Consider the following 15113-nt stretch of genomic DNA (forward strand, 5'->3'; position numbering starts at 1 on the left):
CTTTATAAGACCACTGATCTCAATGGATTTAGAATGCTGTAACTCTGTTTAGCACTAGCAACACATTTTAGGATATTGTGGACTAAACTGTTAATACCAGGGTAATAAAAACCTGTATCTGCCAGTGCTGGATGCCAACAGAAGTGGCCCACAGTCCCTACTGTTCTTTTCTAGTTCTTGAGGGAATGCTGCCCTCCACCCCAAATGGAAGGGGTAGGAGGGTACCCCATTCAAATGGATGCAGGATGACTGTGCCAATATGGGAGCTAAATTCTAAGACACAGGAAGATCATACGGGCTTCTTTCATGTTTATGCTTTCACATATGACCAGCGTGTGGATTTGCACCTATTTTGCTCTACCTTACCCTCAGTTGAAATATACCAGGATCAAGTTCAGTACAATTTAAATGCCAGCTACATAGAAACAAATTATGTATATAGCATACTGTTTTGAGCGCCGGTCTAGATTAAAACGATAAAAATTCAGATTTACTCCAACCTGCTTAATCTGACCCTAGTTACATAGTCATTTCCTATGGATTTTAGCTTGCACGCCTGTCTCATTACCATGGAGCTTTGCCTGTTTTCCCTTTTATTATTATGTTTTTAAAATGGACAACATGCAAGTTTAAATAAAAGGACTTGTAGCCAGGCTCATATTATACAGGGATCAAAGAAGGCAGATTCACTTCAAAAGTTATTAAAACACTGTGAAAATGGACAAGACATCCTGAAAAGCGACGCCGAGCATTGCAATGATTAACATTTTAACTTCTTAATTAATATCCATTTAAAGGCTTCACTTGACACTGACTGTCAAAAGAATATTTCTATTAGGAATAAAGGATGTGAGTTAGGCATGAAATAGCTCCCAGCTGCAAGAGGCCGTCTTCCAGATGTACAGTACGCAAAGGCAACAGAGGAGAACCAGCTGCTAGGATAACAAATTGAAAAGGCCCCCTTTGACACGGGCCATGTTGGCCTGTCTGATCAAACAAAGATAGATCATTCATTGCAAGGTGAATAGAAGAAGGGAAGGAACAGCAAGGTGGTCCCGGGAACGGTCTGATTTCCTAGCACTTAGACTAAGCCACCAGTATGTCGGCATGAAAGAAAAAATAGAGCCTCAACAAGCACGACTATTTGCTTTAGAAAAAGATCGCAACTGAAACACGTATATAAAACCATAGCCCTCTCTTTCAAGAAAGTTTTAAAAACTTGTGCAAATACTTATAGCTTATATATACTTTGCACAATTATCAGACAAGCCTAGAGCTGGTAGGGTTTCCCAGCTTGAAGTGCAATCCTAAACAGAGTTTTCCAGCTTAAGACCACTGATGTCAATAGGCTTAGACGGGGGTAACTCTGCACAGGACTGCGCTTTTGGTTTCAAAATGCTATGGCCTTTCTGTTCTTATGCTTGCAGAGTAGTATCACTGGAGGGTGGGGTGGGGGAAAGGAGGGCTAGTTTGAAGTCCTGTTTCTCACACTGATGGGAGAAAGGAAACAGGGATCGCGGAGGGAAGCAGTCACAGCATATTGCTATATTTCTGCAGCCAGAGAAACAGGCACAGAAATGCAGTCTCTTCTCCCATTTTGGGAAGCCTCCATCTCTCTTATTATTGCATATGAAAATGCATTTCGCTGTATTTGGGTAACATGGTGGTTGCAACTTGCAGTGTTTATGTTCTTACTCTCTCTCTTTTTAAAGGTATACATCAGTTTATTGGTTAATAACTGGATTATATCAAATGCATACTAAAGCCAAAGTCCAGGATGGTCTATCTCTCATGCAGCTGAGAAGTAGAGGATACACATAAGTACATAAGAGAAGCCATGTTGGATCAGGCCAATGGCCCATCCAGTCCAACACTCTGTATCACACAGTGGCCAAAAATTTATTTATTTATATACACACACACACATATATACACACTGTGGCTAATAGCCACTGATGGACCTCTGCTCCATATTTTTATCTAACCCCCTCTTGAAGCTGGCTATGCTTGTAGCCGCCACCACCTCCTGTGGCAGTGAATTCCACATGTTAATCATCCTTTGGGTGAAGAAGTACCTCCTTTTATTCGTTCTAACCCGACTGCTCAGCAATATCATTGAATGCCCACGAGTTCTTGGATTGTGAGAAAGGGAGAAAAATACTTCTTTCTCTACCTTCTCCATCCCATGCACACCCACCCACGCAAAGTGGTGATGGTCTATGACGGGGTCCTCACCTTTTCTGAGCCTGCAGGCACGTTTGGAATTCTGACCCGGACTGGTGAGCACGGCAACAGAATGGGGACCAAACATGGCTGCTACTAGAGGCAAGAGCCAGCCACAAAATAATTGCCACAGCTGTCCCAGAGAAGATACTGGAGCGGATTTTAAAGGGCTCAATCTGCAAGCATCTAAAGCACAGCATGGACTGGTCTCCAACAGGTCCTGTCTGACTAACCTCATTTCCTTCTTTGATCGAGTGATGAGCTTCCTAGATCAAAGGAATGTCTTTGAGGTTCTTTAACTGGATTTCAGTAAAGCTTCTGACAGGGTTCCCCATAATGTTCTGATGGGTAAATGAGGGCGGGGTGGCCAAACTGTGGCTTGGGAGCCCCATGTGGCTCTTTCACATGTATCGTGTGGCTCTCAAAGCCCCCATCACCCCATTGGCTGGCTTGGAGAAGGCATTTGTCTCTTTAAATCACTTCTCCTAGCCTACCCAGTCAGTGGCTTGGAGAATGCATATAAAGTTAAAATTGCTTTCTTTCCACCTCTCCCTCCCCATCTATTTTCCTTCCTTCCTTCCTTCCTTCCTTCCTTCCTTCCTTCCTGCTCTCAAACATCTAACATTTATTCTATGAGGCTCTTAAACTGAGCAAGTTTGGCCACCCCTGAACTGACTGCACTCCAAGAAAGGTGGACAGGGAACTGGTTGGAGAACCGCAATAAAAGAGCAGCAGTCAATGGCACTTCATCTGAATGAAGGGGGATGTGGACAGACTGGAGGGGGTGCAGATGAGAGCGACGAGGATGATCGGGGCCTGGAGACCAAGTCCTATGCGGAAAGGCTGAGGGACTTGGGCATGTTCAGTCTGGAGAAGAGGAGGCTGAGGGGGGACACGATTGCTCTCTTTTTTAAGTATTGGAAAGGCTGTCACTTAGAGGAGGATAGGGAGCCGTTCCTGTTGGCAGCAAAGGATAGGACTGGCAATGATGGGTTTAAATTAAGGGTGGGAAGGTACCAGATGGCTATTAGGAAAAACTTCTTTACAGTAAAGAATTGTTCATCAGTGGAATCAGCTACCTGGGGAGTTGGGTGAGCTCCTTCTCACTGGCAGTCTTTAAGCAGTGGCTGGACAAACTTTTGCCAGGGATGCTCTAGGTCAGGGGTGTCAAATTCATTTGTTATGAGGGCCGGATCTGACATAAATGAGACCTTGTTGAGCTGGGCCATGCTGGGCTGGGCCATGTGTGTACCTATTTAAGATTAGGTAGCAGAGATACAAAGTTTATAAAGGACACAAACACAAATATATATATATTTCAAAAACTTAAAACATGCTTAAAATGTTAGCACTCATTGGTCTTAAAGATGCTTTCTTTGTATTTCTCCCAAGGGATCCACAGAACTGGGCAAAGGAAGCTCTGGCTCTTTCCTTCCTTCCCTGGGGGACTGGGAGCGGGGGGGAGGAGCCTCAGTCAATAGAAGGAAGAAAGGCTTGGCTCAGTAGCTCTGCTGTGCAATTGAGAGAGCCTGGCAAAGCAAGCTATTTCTCCCCCCTTCCTCCCCAAGGGAGGAGCCTCAGCCAATGGAGAAAATGGAGGTTTTGCTCTGTAGCTCCTGTGCGATTGAGCAAACCTTGCAAAGCAAGCTGTTCTGCAGAAGGAAGCAAGATATAGGGAGAAGGAAGCAGATGACAGCCCTTTGCTTGGGGGCCTGATAGGAGCCCTCCAGGGGCTGGACTGAGTCCCCAAACTTCATGTTCGACACTCCTGCTCTAGGCTGATCCTGCACTGAGCAGGAGGTTGGACTAGATGGCCTGTATGGTTCTTACCACTCTGGGATTCTATGATGGTAGCTTATGGGTCCCCAGTCTTTGTGAGCTTGTGGGCACCTTTGGGTTTTTGACTAAGGGTGGTGGCCGCAAGTACAAAATGGCTGCCAGAAGAGGCAGCACCAACCGCAAAACCGCAAGCTTCCTTTCACAAGTGACTGGCCTGGGGGGAGGAAGAAGAAGAAGATATTGGATTTATATCCCGCTCTTCACTCTGAACCTCAGAGTGGCTCACCATCTCCTTTATCTTCCTCCCCAACAACAAACAACCTGTGAGGTGGGTGGGGGCTGAGAGAGCTCTCACAGCAGCTGCCATTTCAAGGACAACTCCTGCCAGAGCTATGGCTGACCCAAGGCCATTCCAGCAACTGCAAGTAGAGGAGTGGGGAATCAAAGCCGGTTCTCCCAGATAAGAGTCCGTGCACTTAACCACTCCACCAAACTGGCTCTCCCTTTGAACTCCCCTTCTGCTCAAGCCAGTGAGTCTCCTTTCAGAAGGTGACTGGCAGGTGGGAGGGCTTGCTCCCTCCCTCCCTTCAAACAATGCTGCTCAGAAGAAAAAGAAGCTGACTGGGGAGGGGGGGAATGTTTCTCCTCCCCCCTCCCTTCAAGCCAGCGAGTCTCCTTTCCTCCCTGGTGTTGCTGCTCAGGAATAAAAGAAGATGACTGGAAATGAGGGGGGGGGGGGAGAGAACAGCCATTCACACTCAAATGTGCTGGCATCCTCTGCTTGACTTCACATTGCTGCAGCTAGCAGGGGAAGCCTGCTTGGCTTGGGAGGGGACAGAAAAGAAGCCTGGTTGGCTACTGAAAACAGCAGGCTTGAGAACGAGAAGCAAGGATTTAATCTCCTAACCCCACCCCCCACCCTGCCAGCACAGCAGCTAGGGGATCTTTCCTTCCTCAAAGATGATCATTGCGCTGTGGTTGTACTGCTGCTGCTGCTGAAGCATTCCCACCCCCCCACCCCCTGGTCACAGTAGGTTGAAAAAGGACCCGCCCAACTCCAGCAAATGCTTAGTGGCAGAGGTGGAATTCTAGCAGGAGCTCCTTTGCATATTAGGCCACACACACCCCTGTTAGGCCACACCCCCCTGATGTAGCCAATCCTCCAAGAGCTTACAAGGCTCTTTTTTGTAAGCTCTTGGAGGACTGGCTACATCAGGGGGTGTGTGGCCTAGTGGTGCAAAGGAGCTCCTGCTAGAATTCCACCCCTGCTTAGTGGGAGCAAGAAAAGGTGTCCTTGGGCACAAGGCTACATGTTGTGGCCCCTTTGTGCTGTGGTGGCAGCTTCTGCCAAAGGACATTTAAAAGAATACCTGCACAGCCAACCAAATCTCCCATAGCCAATCAGAAGCCATGCTGGGCAAAAGCCCTACCTGGCCCCACCCACTTCCTAAAAGAACTTGGCGGGTACCAGAGATAACGTTAACAGGTGCCGCTGTGCCCAGGGCCACCACCATGGGGAAACCTGGTCTTTGAGGATGCATGAACCCTAGTTGCTCTGAGCATCAAACGTGCATGACTTTGTTCTCATTACTTTGGAGAAGAAGGCAGCATCTATGCCAGGGGTAGCCAAACTGTGGCTTGGAAGCCATATGTGGCTCTTCCACACATATTGTGTAGCTCTTGAAGCCCCCACTGCCCCACTGGCCAGCTTGGAGAAGACATTTGTTTCTTCAAATCACTTCTCCAAGCCAAGCCAGCCAGCAGCTTGGAGAATGCATTTAAAATTAAAGTTGCTTTCTTTCCCCTTCCCCCTCCCTCCCCATCTGTTTGCTTGCCTGCCTTCCTTCCTGACTTACAGCTCTCAAACATCTGGCATTTATTCTATGTGGCTCTTACACTAAGTAAGTTTGGCCACCCCTGATCTATTCAGTCTCCAAGGATGGAAAGCGCCCGCATGCCTGCACTCACATGCAGAGCCTGGAACAGGAATTTATTTTCACAGAGCTCTGAATTGCAGCCAGCACTATTTCTGGGCAGGTTGGGCTTGCCCTTGATCAGGGACTGTACTGACTCTGCTGTCCTTATTCAAGCATTTACAGTCTGATTCATGGCGCCATTTTGAAGGCAGGATGCCCTATAAACTGATGTTTTGACAGCAACTGTTCCCCCCGCCCCCTTGTCTCTTGGCAGATAGTTACACAAATCAAAGACACTCCAAGTGCCCTTGCTAGCTAAGCAACTGCACACTCAACTTCTTGCCGTCTGTACGGCCTGATGATGGAGGCGGCAGATACATCTCTTTCAGCAGAGAGGACCTGGCAACTCTACACTTTCAATAGGCACTGGACCTCAGGAATATCCACAGAGGAACCAAGCAATGTTCCCTCTAAGCCAGTGGTGTCAGACATGCAGCCCAGGGGCAGAATCAGGCCCCCAGAGGGCTTCTATCAGGCCCCTGAGCAACTGGCTCTTGTCTGCTTCCTTCTTCCTCTCTCTTGCTCCCTTCTGTGTCTCAGCTTGCTTTGCAAAGCTTGATCAATCTCACAGGAGCTACAGATCAAACCCTCTATTTTCTCCATTGGTTGAGGCTCCTCCCCCTCCTGCTACCCTGGGGAGGGAAGGAAAGGCACCCTGAGCCGCCTCGGGGGGGGGGGGCAGGATATAAATCGAATAAAATGAAATGAAATGAATGAAAGAGCCAGAGCTTCCTTTGCCCACTTCCCTGGATCCCATGGGAGAAATAGAAAGAAAGCACCCTTAAGACCAACAAGTGTTAATGTTTTAAGCACGTTTTATCTTAAGGTTTTTAAAAAAAGATCCTCAATCATGTTCGTCTGTGTCCTTTAAAAAGTTTATATCTTTGCTACCTAATCTTATATAGCAGGGGTGGCCAACGGTAGCTCTCCGGATGTTTTTTGCCTACAATTTCCATGGGAGTTGTAGGCAAAAAATATCTGGAGAGCTACCGTTGGCCACCCCTGTTATACAGGTACACACATGGCCCAGCCAAACACGGTCCGGCCCAACAAAGTCTCATTTATGTCAGATCCGGCCCTCATAACAAACGAGTTTGACACCCCTGCTCTAAGCCGTGGTGTCTTGTGAGCAAAATTTTTCCTTTCTCTACAAAAAAATTCTCTACAAAAATTCTAATGCCAAAAATTCTCTTGGCATTAAAGTTGTGAGCTACTGTATCAAATTAGTTTGCTCTGGGGCCATTTCTCCTGAGCTAAGACAACAATGTGTGAGCTGGAGGCTAAAAAACTGTGAGTTGGTTCACACTAACTCAGTAGAGAGGGAACCCTGGAACCAAGTGCTGTGAGAGATCTCCGGGTACCACTATTTTCCAGAGCCCCAGAAGAAATTGGCTTGCAAGGCAAGAAGTAGGTGGAGATGGTTTCCAGTAGAACAAACTCCTAGCAACTGCTACTTCAAAGGGGCACAGAAAGAAGCACCAGCCACTTCCTCTGGTTTGGCCAGTCCAGAAGGCTGTGAGCTTGATTCACCATAATTCCTTCATTAAAAGCAAACCGGATCATAAGGGTCAGGACCGGATCTACATGTTTTTTGAGGGGGAGGCAAAATTAAAAAATGACGCCCCCCTTTTGGGCCATTTTGTCTTATGGTCCCATAGAATACAATGAACTCCATGTCCAATTTGGCGCCCCCCCCCCTGTCAGCGCCTGGGGCAAGCACCCGCCTCTGCCCTCCCCCAGATCCGGCCCTCATAAGGGTTTGTAGGGAATGAAAACTATTAATTTCATTTTTTAAGAAGAAGAAGAAGAAGAATTGCAGATTTATATCCCGCCCTTCTCCCTGAATCAGAGACTCAGAGCGGCTTACAATCTCCTATGTCTTCTCCCCTCACAACAGACACCCTGTGAGGTGGGTGGGGCTGGAGAGGGCTCTCCCAGCAGCTGCCCTTTCAAGGACAACCTCTGCCAGAGCTATGGCTGACCCAAGGCCCTTCCAGCAGGTGCAAGTGGAGGAGTGGGGAATCAAACGCGGTTATCCCAGATAAGAGTCCGCACACTTAACCACTACACCAAACTGGCTCTTAAAAAAGAACTGGCCAAAGTGGCATAGCTAAAAAAACTTTATTAACTTTACAGGCCAAACTACCTGTGATGCTGGCACAATCTGTGATCAGCAGGGCTTGTTTTGTAGCAGGAACCTCCTTTGCATATTAGGCCACACACCCCTGATGTAACCAATCCTCCTGTAGCATACAGTAGGCCCTTGAAGGTAAGTTCTTGGAGGATTGGCAACATCGGGGTGGGGGTGGCCTAATATGCAAAGGAGTTCCTGCTACAAAAAAAGCCCTGGTGATCAGACCCCTCCCCCCCCCAAAAAAATCTGCAATACATGTAAAAAGGCAGCTGCAGGGGGAAGGACACAGAAGGGATTGAACTCTTCCCCCCCCACCCCGCCTTGCTGCCATTTCTCCAATCTAAACTACCCTTCCCAAGGCAGCTTCTAACACCAGTAGTGAGAAAAATAGATACCTGTCTTCCACTGCTTATAGGTACAATTCAAAGTATTTCTCCTTCTCTCTGTTGGGCCTAGAAGTAGCTTGGGGAACCCATATTTGAATGAAGAAATGGTACAGAGATCATCATCAAAACCCTTCCTCTGTACTGTGTAGCCCCTATCCATACCTTCTTCCCCACTACTGTGGCACTTGTGAATTCCTGCATTGTACAGGGGGTTGGACTAGATGACCTTGAAGATTCGTTCCAACACTATTATTCTACTGGTTGCTTTTTAAGGTTCTATTACATGCTGAGAGAATCAGATAATAAATTCTGAGTGTTACAAGTGACTTGGCTCTGAGATTGCTCCCGGTCCCCCCAGATCCCCCCCCCCCCCCCACAAACAACAGCTATACTTTAGGTCCCAACAGAACAATTTCTTTAAGCTTAACCACATTTACCTTTCTGTTCTTTCACATAGCTCTCTTTGCAGTTGTGCATAAGCTGCAGAATCCATTTATGCTGGGCGCCAATACACTGCCAGGCTGGGTCCCCTTCTGCATGGAGATCAGAAAGGTATCTGCAAAAGGTTTAAATGGATGAGCATTCAGATGGGGAACGTTCCCATACATGACACCATGTCTGTATTTTTCCACCACCACCCCCCCCTGCAAAGAAAAGTGGACCACCGGAGTTCTGAAAGAGTCTTATCTGAAACTCTGAATGTTGGACACTCATCAAAGCATTGTTATGACAGCAAATTCTTAACTATAAGCAGGGCTTTTTTTTTGTAGCAGGGACTCCTTTGCATATTAGGCTACATAGCCCTGCTTTATTTATTTATTTAATTTATATCCCGCCCTCCCCACCAAAGGCAGGCTCAGGGCGGCTCACAGGTTGGGGTCAAAGAATGACCGAACAAGATAAAACATAGGAACATAAAACAATTATAAAACATCAATTACAAAACAACATATCAGTAGGTGCTAGTGCATGATGCAGCCAATCCTCCAAGAACTTACAGGGCTCTTAGTACAGGGCCTCCTGTAAGTTCAAGGAGGATTGGCTACATCAGGGGTGCGTGGCCTAATATACAAAGGAGTTCCTGCTATTAAAAAAGCCCTGACTATAAGCAATGCCCGTCATTACATCGGTGTCATTACATCGGAACACCTTCCCTATGAAGAAAGATTGAAACGCTTAGGGCTCTTTAGCTTGGAGAAACGTCGACTGAGGGGTGACATGATAGAGGTTTACAAGATAATGCATGGGATGGAGAAAGTAGAGAAAGAAGTACTTTTCTCCCTTTCTCACAATACGAGAACTCGTGGGCATTCGATGAAATTGCTGAGCAGACAGGTTAAAACGGATAAAAGGAAGTACTTCTTCACCCAAAGGGTGATTAACATGTGGAATTCACTGCCACAGGAGGTGGTGGCGGCCACAAGCATAGCCACCTTCAAGAGGGGGTTAGATAAAAATATGGAGCAGAGGTCCATCAGTGGCTATTAGCCACAGTGTGTGTGTATGTATATATATATATATATATATATATATATATATATATATATATATATATATTTGGCCGCTGTGTGACACAGAATGTTGGACTGGATGGGCCATTGGCCTGAACTAACATGGCTTCTCTTATGTTCTTATGTCTGTTACAGGCTACTAAGTTACCGAGGTCCTGTTCTCAGACAGAACTATCTCAGGGTAACTGGACAGTCAGGTGCGTTTCCAATGCAAACATTTGGAGGCACTGCAAAAAAGCAGCCTATTCACATAGAATAGCCTATTCACATATTCACAAAAGAATAGCTTCAGCAGCAAGAGGTTTGAGACATCTTTACTGCCCACAACGCGTGCCGTCATTAATGAAGAATAATTCGGATCTTTAAGCTAGTTTTTCTCTCCTTTCATTCATTATGTACCTACGGATAGAGAGTTTAAAATGATTCAGCTTGCGTTGATATTTTATCACATTCCTCCTATATTGAAAAAGTATGGTTTTTTACATGTGAATAATGCCGTAACGTAATAGAGGCACATTTTTCATAGCTGTGCTTGTAGTTGAGGTTTGCATTCTGGCTACTACAGCATGCTCTGGGGCTGGTGCTGACTATATAGTAAGATACCCAACTGTACACTAATTAAGAACTTCTACTACCAATGAACAGAATGTTTTCTTTTTTCAGAAAAAGAGCTTCCATCGTCCCGATAGAAATATCAAAGTAAGCTGAATTGTTTTAAGCCTCATTAAGTCTCCACTCAGTATACAGATGTTGAGGGGTTTGGCGTAATATAAATAAAGGGATATAGTTGAGCCCAAGCACATTTCTTTAACGCTAGCCAGTAGTCAAGGTTTTCCTCCTTCAATTTATCCAGTTCCTTTTAAAATCCATGTTAACAGGGGCAGGCAGGGAGGAGATACTATAAAAATATATTTTAGGGTAGCAGAACTTCTCCTGGGGAATATCCTTCCAGGGAACTCAAGGGTGCTGGCTCTTTATTTCCCCTTCATCTCTTGAGAGAGGGAGAGAGAGTGAAAGATTCTTTATACTCCTCAAGCAGCTCCGTTTCCTTTAAGTATGCTGTCTGATAAAGACTATCCGAACATTTATTCCTTATCCATCCTCATAGGCTTAAGCAGGAGACGTTTTGTAGAAAAATAGGTGGTGGAGCTCATTAGCATAACTCATTAGCATATACCACCCCCCTACCAGCCAAAAGCAAGAAAGAAGAGCCCCGAGCGAGGCCTGCTTGGGCTGGCTAGAGATCCAGTCAGCCCAAGCAGGCCTCACTCAACTGGGGCTCTTCTGGGCTATCTCCCCCACACAGCCAAAAGGCCAGCAAGCCACCCACTGCCCAAAATCACATAAGAAGTGGGAAAAGGGTGGCGTGGGCTTCTCCAGGGGTTAATGAGGGCTGGGGTGTGTGTGTGTGTGGCAAAGCCCCTGGTGGCTGGCTGCCTGCCCGCTCTCCTAATCCAGGGATTGTTATGCAGCTGCACCTACTATTCAATGGACAAGGTAGGTGGGGAAGAGGAGGGGGAACTGTCAGAAAGGTTCAGGAGCTGCGCTCCTGTGAGCTCCTGCTGAATCTGAGGCCTGGGTTTAAGTCAGGGAGAGATGTTGAGATGCTAACCTAGGCCAAGGATCCTCTGTTCTTCTAGTAGAGCAGGAAGCACACTCCAAGATGTAATATCCAGCGATGCCAGCCTCCAGGTGAGGACTGGAGATTGCCTGCCTTTACAGCTAATCTCCAGACTACAGGGATCAGTTCCCCTGGAGAAAGTGGATGCTTTGTAGGGAGGACTCTATGGCCACTGAGGTCCCCGTCCTCTCTGGGCTCCACCCACAAATCTCTGGGAGGGGGGGGGGGTTCATCCCAACCTAGAGCTGGCAACCCCATCCCACCCCCAGTGGCCAGGGGGGACCTGGCAACCCTATTATGCAAATGCCTAAAATGCAAGAAGAGTGAAATTGTGCTCTCTTGCTCCTTAATAAATCAAGCAAGAAGGACTGCACGTTTTGGACACTGCAAACTTAGGGCTCCAAGCTATGTCGTAAGAAGTGGCGGAGGAGCTCAAGCTTCTCCATGATGACAAGGAATTTTTTAGCCAGAAGAAGGCCTGATCCTGACTGAAACACTGCTAAGGCTCTTGCTCTACAATGGATTACTGGGTATTTTGCACCTTAACGGTTTGGTTTACTAGGTTAACTGGAGAGGAGTGTACTGCACAGGTGCATTTCCCATCTCTTCCAATCACTAACAGATAAGGCTTGTACTTGTCTCTGTATTCACTTCCTGTCCCCTCCAGAGCACATTTTAAAGGAACTGGCATTAGCTTTGGGGACTAGCTTTAAAACCCATCTCCGTTGTTTTCTTATCACATGTAGTTGTATGTCACTTCATGCTGTCAGTGGACAAAAAACAAGCGCTAAAATGTTTCGCTCCCAGGGATAACGCTGTCCTTTTGCAATGCACTGCATAGCTTATCAACAGATCCAGGTGGGCAGCCGTGTTGGTCTGAATCAGTAGAACAAAGTTTGAGTCCAGCAGCACCTTTAAGGCAGGTGACGTTTTATTCAGAATGTAAGCTTTTGTGTGCCTGCATACTTCTTCAGACAAGGGAACAGGGTACAGAGAGCAGAACTACATATAGCTGGTGGGTAGCGGTTAAGGATGTAAAGTGATACAAAGTTAGGATCCAAAGTCAAAATAGTGTAATAAACAAATCGGAAGACCATTTGGTCTGGATAGCATTTGTGTGGGAAACCAGTGAACGGTAACTGCTCTTGCTACAAGTCTTGGTAAAACAAAAGGACATGTATTTCCTCGTGATGTTCTTGTCCACCTAATTTACTTTTTAACATGTAACATACATTATAAACATCATTCTATACATTATAAACACCATTCTAGTTTGCCATTAGAAAAAAAGAATACATTAAACGATAGTTAAAATGGGTTAAGTATATGTAACGAGATAAAATGCCAATATCCCTTATTTGAGTATGTCAATACAAAAAAACATTATTCTCATACACTATTCTAAAAGAGAAATAGCTTATAAATGTTCACATACTCTGCACTGCAGGAGCAATTCTGATTAACTGCTTAAGTACCGGGCCATTTCCAAAGCACCTGGGCATGTGTATTTCAAGAGAAAGGGAGAAATAAAATGTCCATTGTACAGAAAAGCAAAGCAAAGGTTACAAAGCTTTTCTATATCAATTTTAATTAGAGACTGTAGTGTTAATTTCAAAGTTGTCTTTAATGCTCCTTCTCAGCTGGAAATGGTTTAAGATTCATATTGTACGTGTCTCATATTTAATAAATGAGCCACAGCACCTGCTATTAAAGGAACACACAGTGTACTGAAATGACTGCACTGCATTTTCAGATAAACTTTGTCATCAGACCACTGCAAGGCAGAGGAATCAGAGGTGAGCGTTTAAGATATTACATGAAGAACAACAGCCTGTGCTTTTCACACAAGACCCTGAAACAGCAAAAGGTGACGCAGAGAAGTTGCTATTCTTTAAACAGGAAGCAATGCTCAAAATTGTTAGAATAATATAAACCAAGGAAATGTTGCCGTCTGCACATTAAAAAGATGATATGATATAAACGAAAGAAGATAACCTTATATAGCGTTTTTGATCGTGTAATGTTGATGGCGTTTCAAGCAGTTTATCCAGAAGTAGATTTCTTAGTGCTTCAACTCGAGTTTCAACTTCTGCATAATCTAAGGTTTTAAAGTTATAAGATAAAATTTGCTCTTTTGCACGTAAAATGTCATGAATTTAATGTAATAGTCAAACAGTGAGCTAAATTTTAACATATTTTACTTTAACCCACATTGCGAGTTTTACGCCAATATCACCTTGCTATTGTTTTTCTTCCTCCTCCATTATAGATTTGTTTTTTTTTTAAATTAGGTCTCTGAACCTTCTGTTTAACTCTTGTGAGAAAGAGCATGGCAGCTAGTATTCTGTTATGAGTCTGAACTTTTAAAAATGGAGTACTCAAGAATAAAATTTAAATTCTCTACCAGCAGTAAAGACACAGATTATTCAGAGATGTATGAAATTATTAAAATATATAGTTACAATATAATATTAACATAATTAATGTATAAATACATGCAACACAAACCCATTTATTCTTAGAGAATTACACAAAAACCATTCCCTGTTCAGGACAGAACGTTTCATACATAAATTCTTTATATTTTAATTTTAACCTGAAAAGATATACATTATTTTTAAAACTTCATGCTGCAACTCTTTCAAAAATCTTTTAAATATATATATATATATATATATATATATATATATATATATATATATACACATTCCCTAACCTATTTTATGTCTCATAAAACTTACTTCACCTCCTGGTATACGCACAAAATTATGAGTTGTATCCTAGAATTCTCTTCTGTTAAATATCTCCTCCCTACATAAGAAGTAAATTTTTGGACCTAACAAATATATTTTAAGAGAGAAACTTCACCAGACTAATTGTTCCAAATGCTGCAGAAGATTATGCATAAACAGAAGTTGAACCTCAAATATGTCTTTAGCTTGTTCTGCATTATTAATGTTCCCGTAAAAACCACAATTGACTTTAACAAAATCCGAAACTCACATTTTTTAAACACCTGAACCTCAGTCTTCCCAAACAACGACTTCGCTTTTTCATAGTCATTAATGACGACATCATAATCACCCTTCGGAAACACACACACACACAAAATTAATTAGAGTAAGAAATTTATTGCAAATTGGGGTGCAAGATTATTGCTTATACTGTATTGTAAATGATCAAATACCTTTTGAATATTTCTCTCAATATTCAACGGAAGATTGAAAAGAAATTTGAAGCGCTGGAGAACATTGAGGGCATTTCTCGTGGAATCGGCTTTGTCTTTGCGACCCAGCACTTCCTGGAATAGTGTGTCTGCTGTATTACTGGCTCCTGTTTTCGAGAGGGGATAAGCACGTAAATAAATTGGACAGAGCAGTGAACCCTGCGCCGAGTTTGCTCGGTGGATCTGTTATGCTTCTCTTCTAGTGATTACAGCTGTGTGAGTACAAACACAAATGTTTGTATCAAATTTAAAAAAAT

General features: G+C 44.4%; 1 protein-coding gene across 1 annotated transcript in view; it reads right to left on the reverse strand.

Moving 5' to 3' along the window:
- Positions 1-15113, reverse strand: part of EXOC2 (exocyst complex component 2) — a 129738-nt gene that overhangs the window by 90444 nt on the left and 24181 nt on the right. The window contains exons 7-10 of the mRNA XM_060244259.1: positions 14818-14963; positions 14634-14715; positions 13626-13728; positions 8936-9054 (exon numbers count right to left, since the gene is read on the reverse strand). Coding sequence (XP_060100242.1) covers positions 8936-9054; positions 13626-13728; positions 14634-14715; positions 14818-14963 — 450 coding nt within the window. The remainder of the gene's footprint in view (positions 1-8935; positions 9055-13625; positions 13729-14633; positions 14716-14817; positions 14964-15113) is intronic.

The sequence above is a fragment of the Heteronotia binoei genome, chromosome 7 (assembly GCF_032191835.1).
Source record: "Heteronotia binoei isolate CCM8104 ecotype False Entrance Well chromosome 7, APGP_CSIRO_Hbin_v1, whole genome shotgun sequence".
Classification (NCBI taxonomy): domain Eukaryota; kingdom Metazoa; phylum Chordata; class Lepidosauria; order Squamata; family Gekkonidae; genus Heteronotia; species Heteronotia binoei.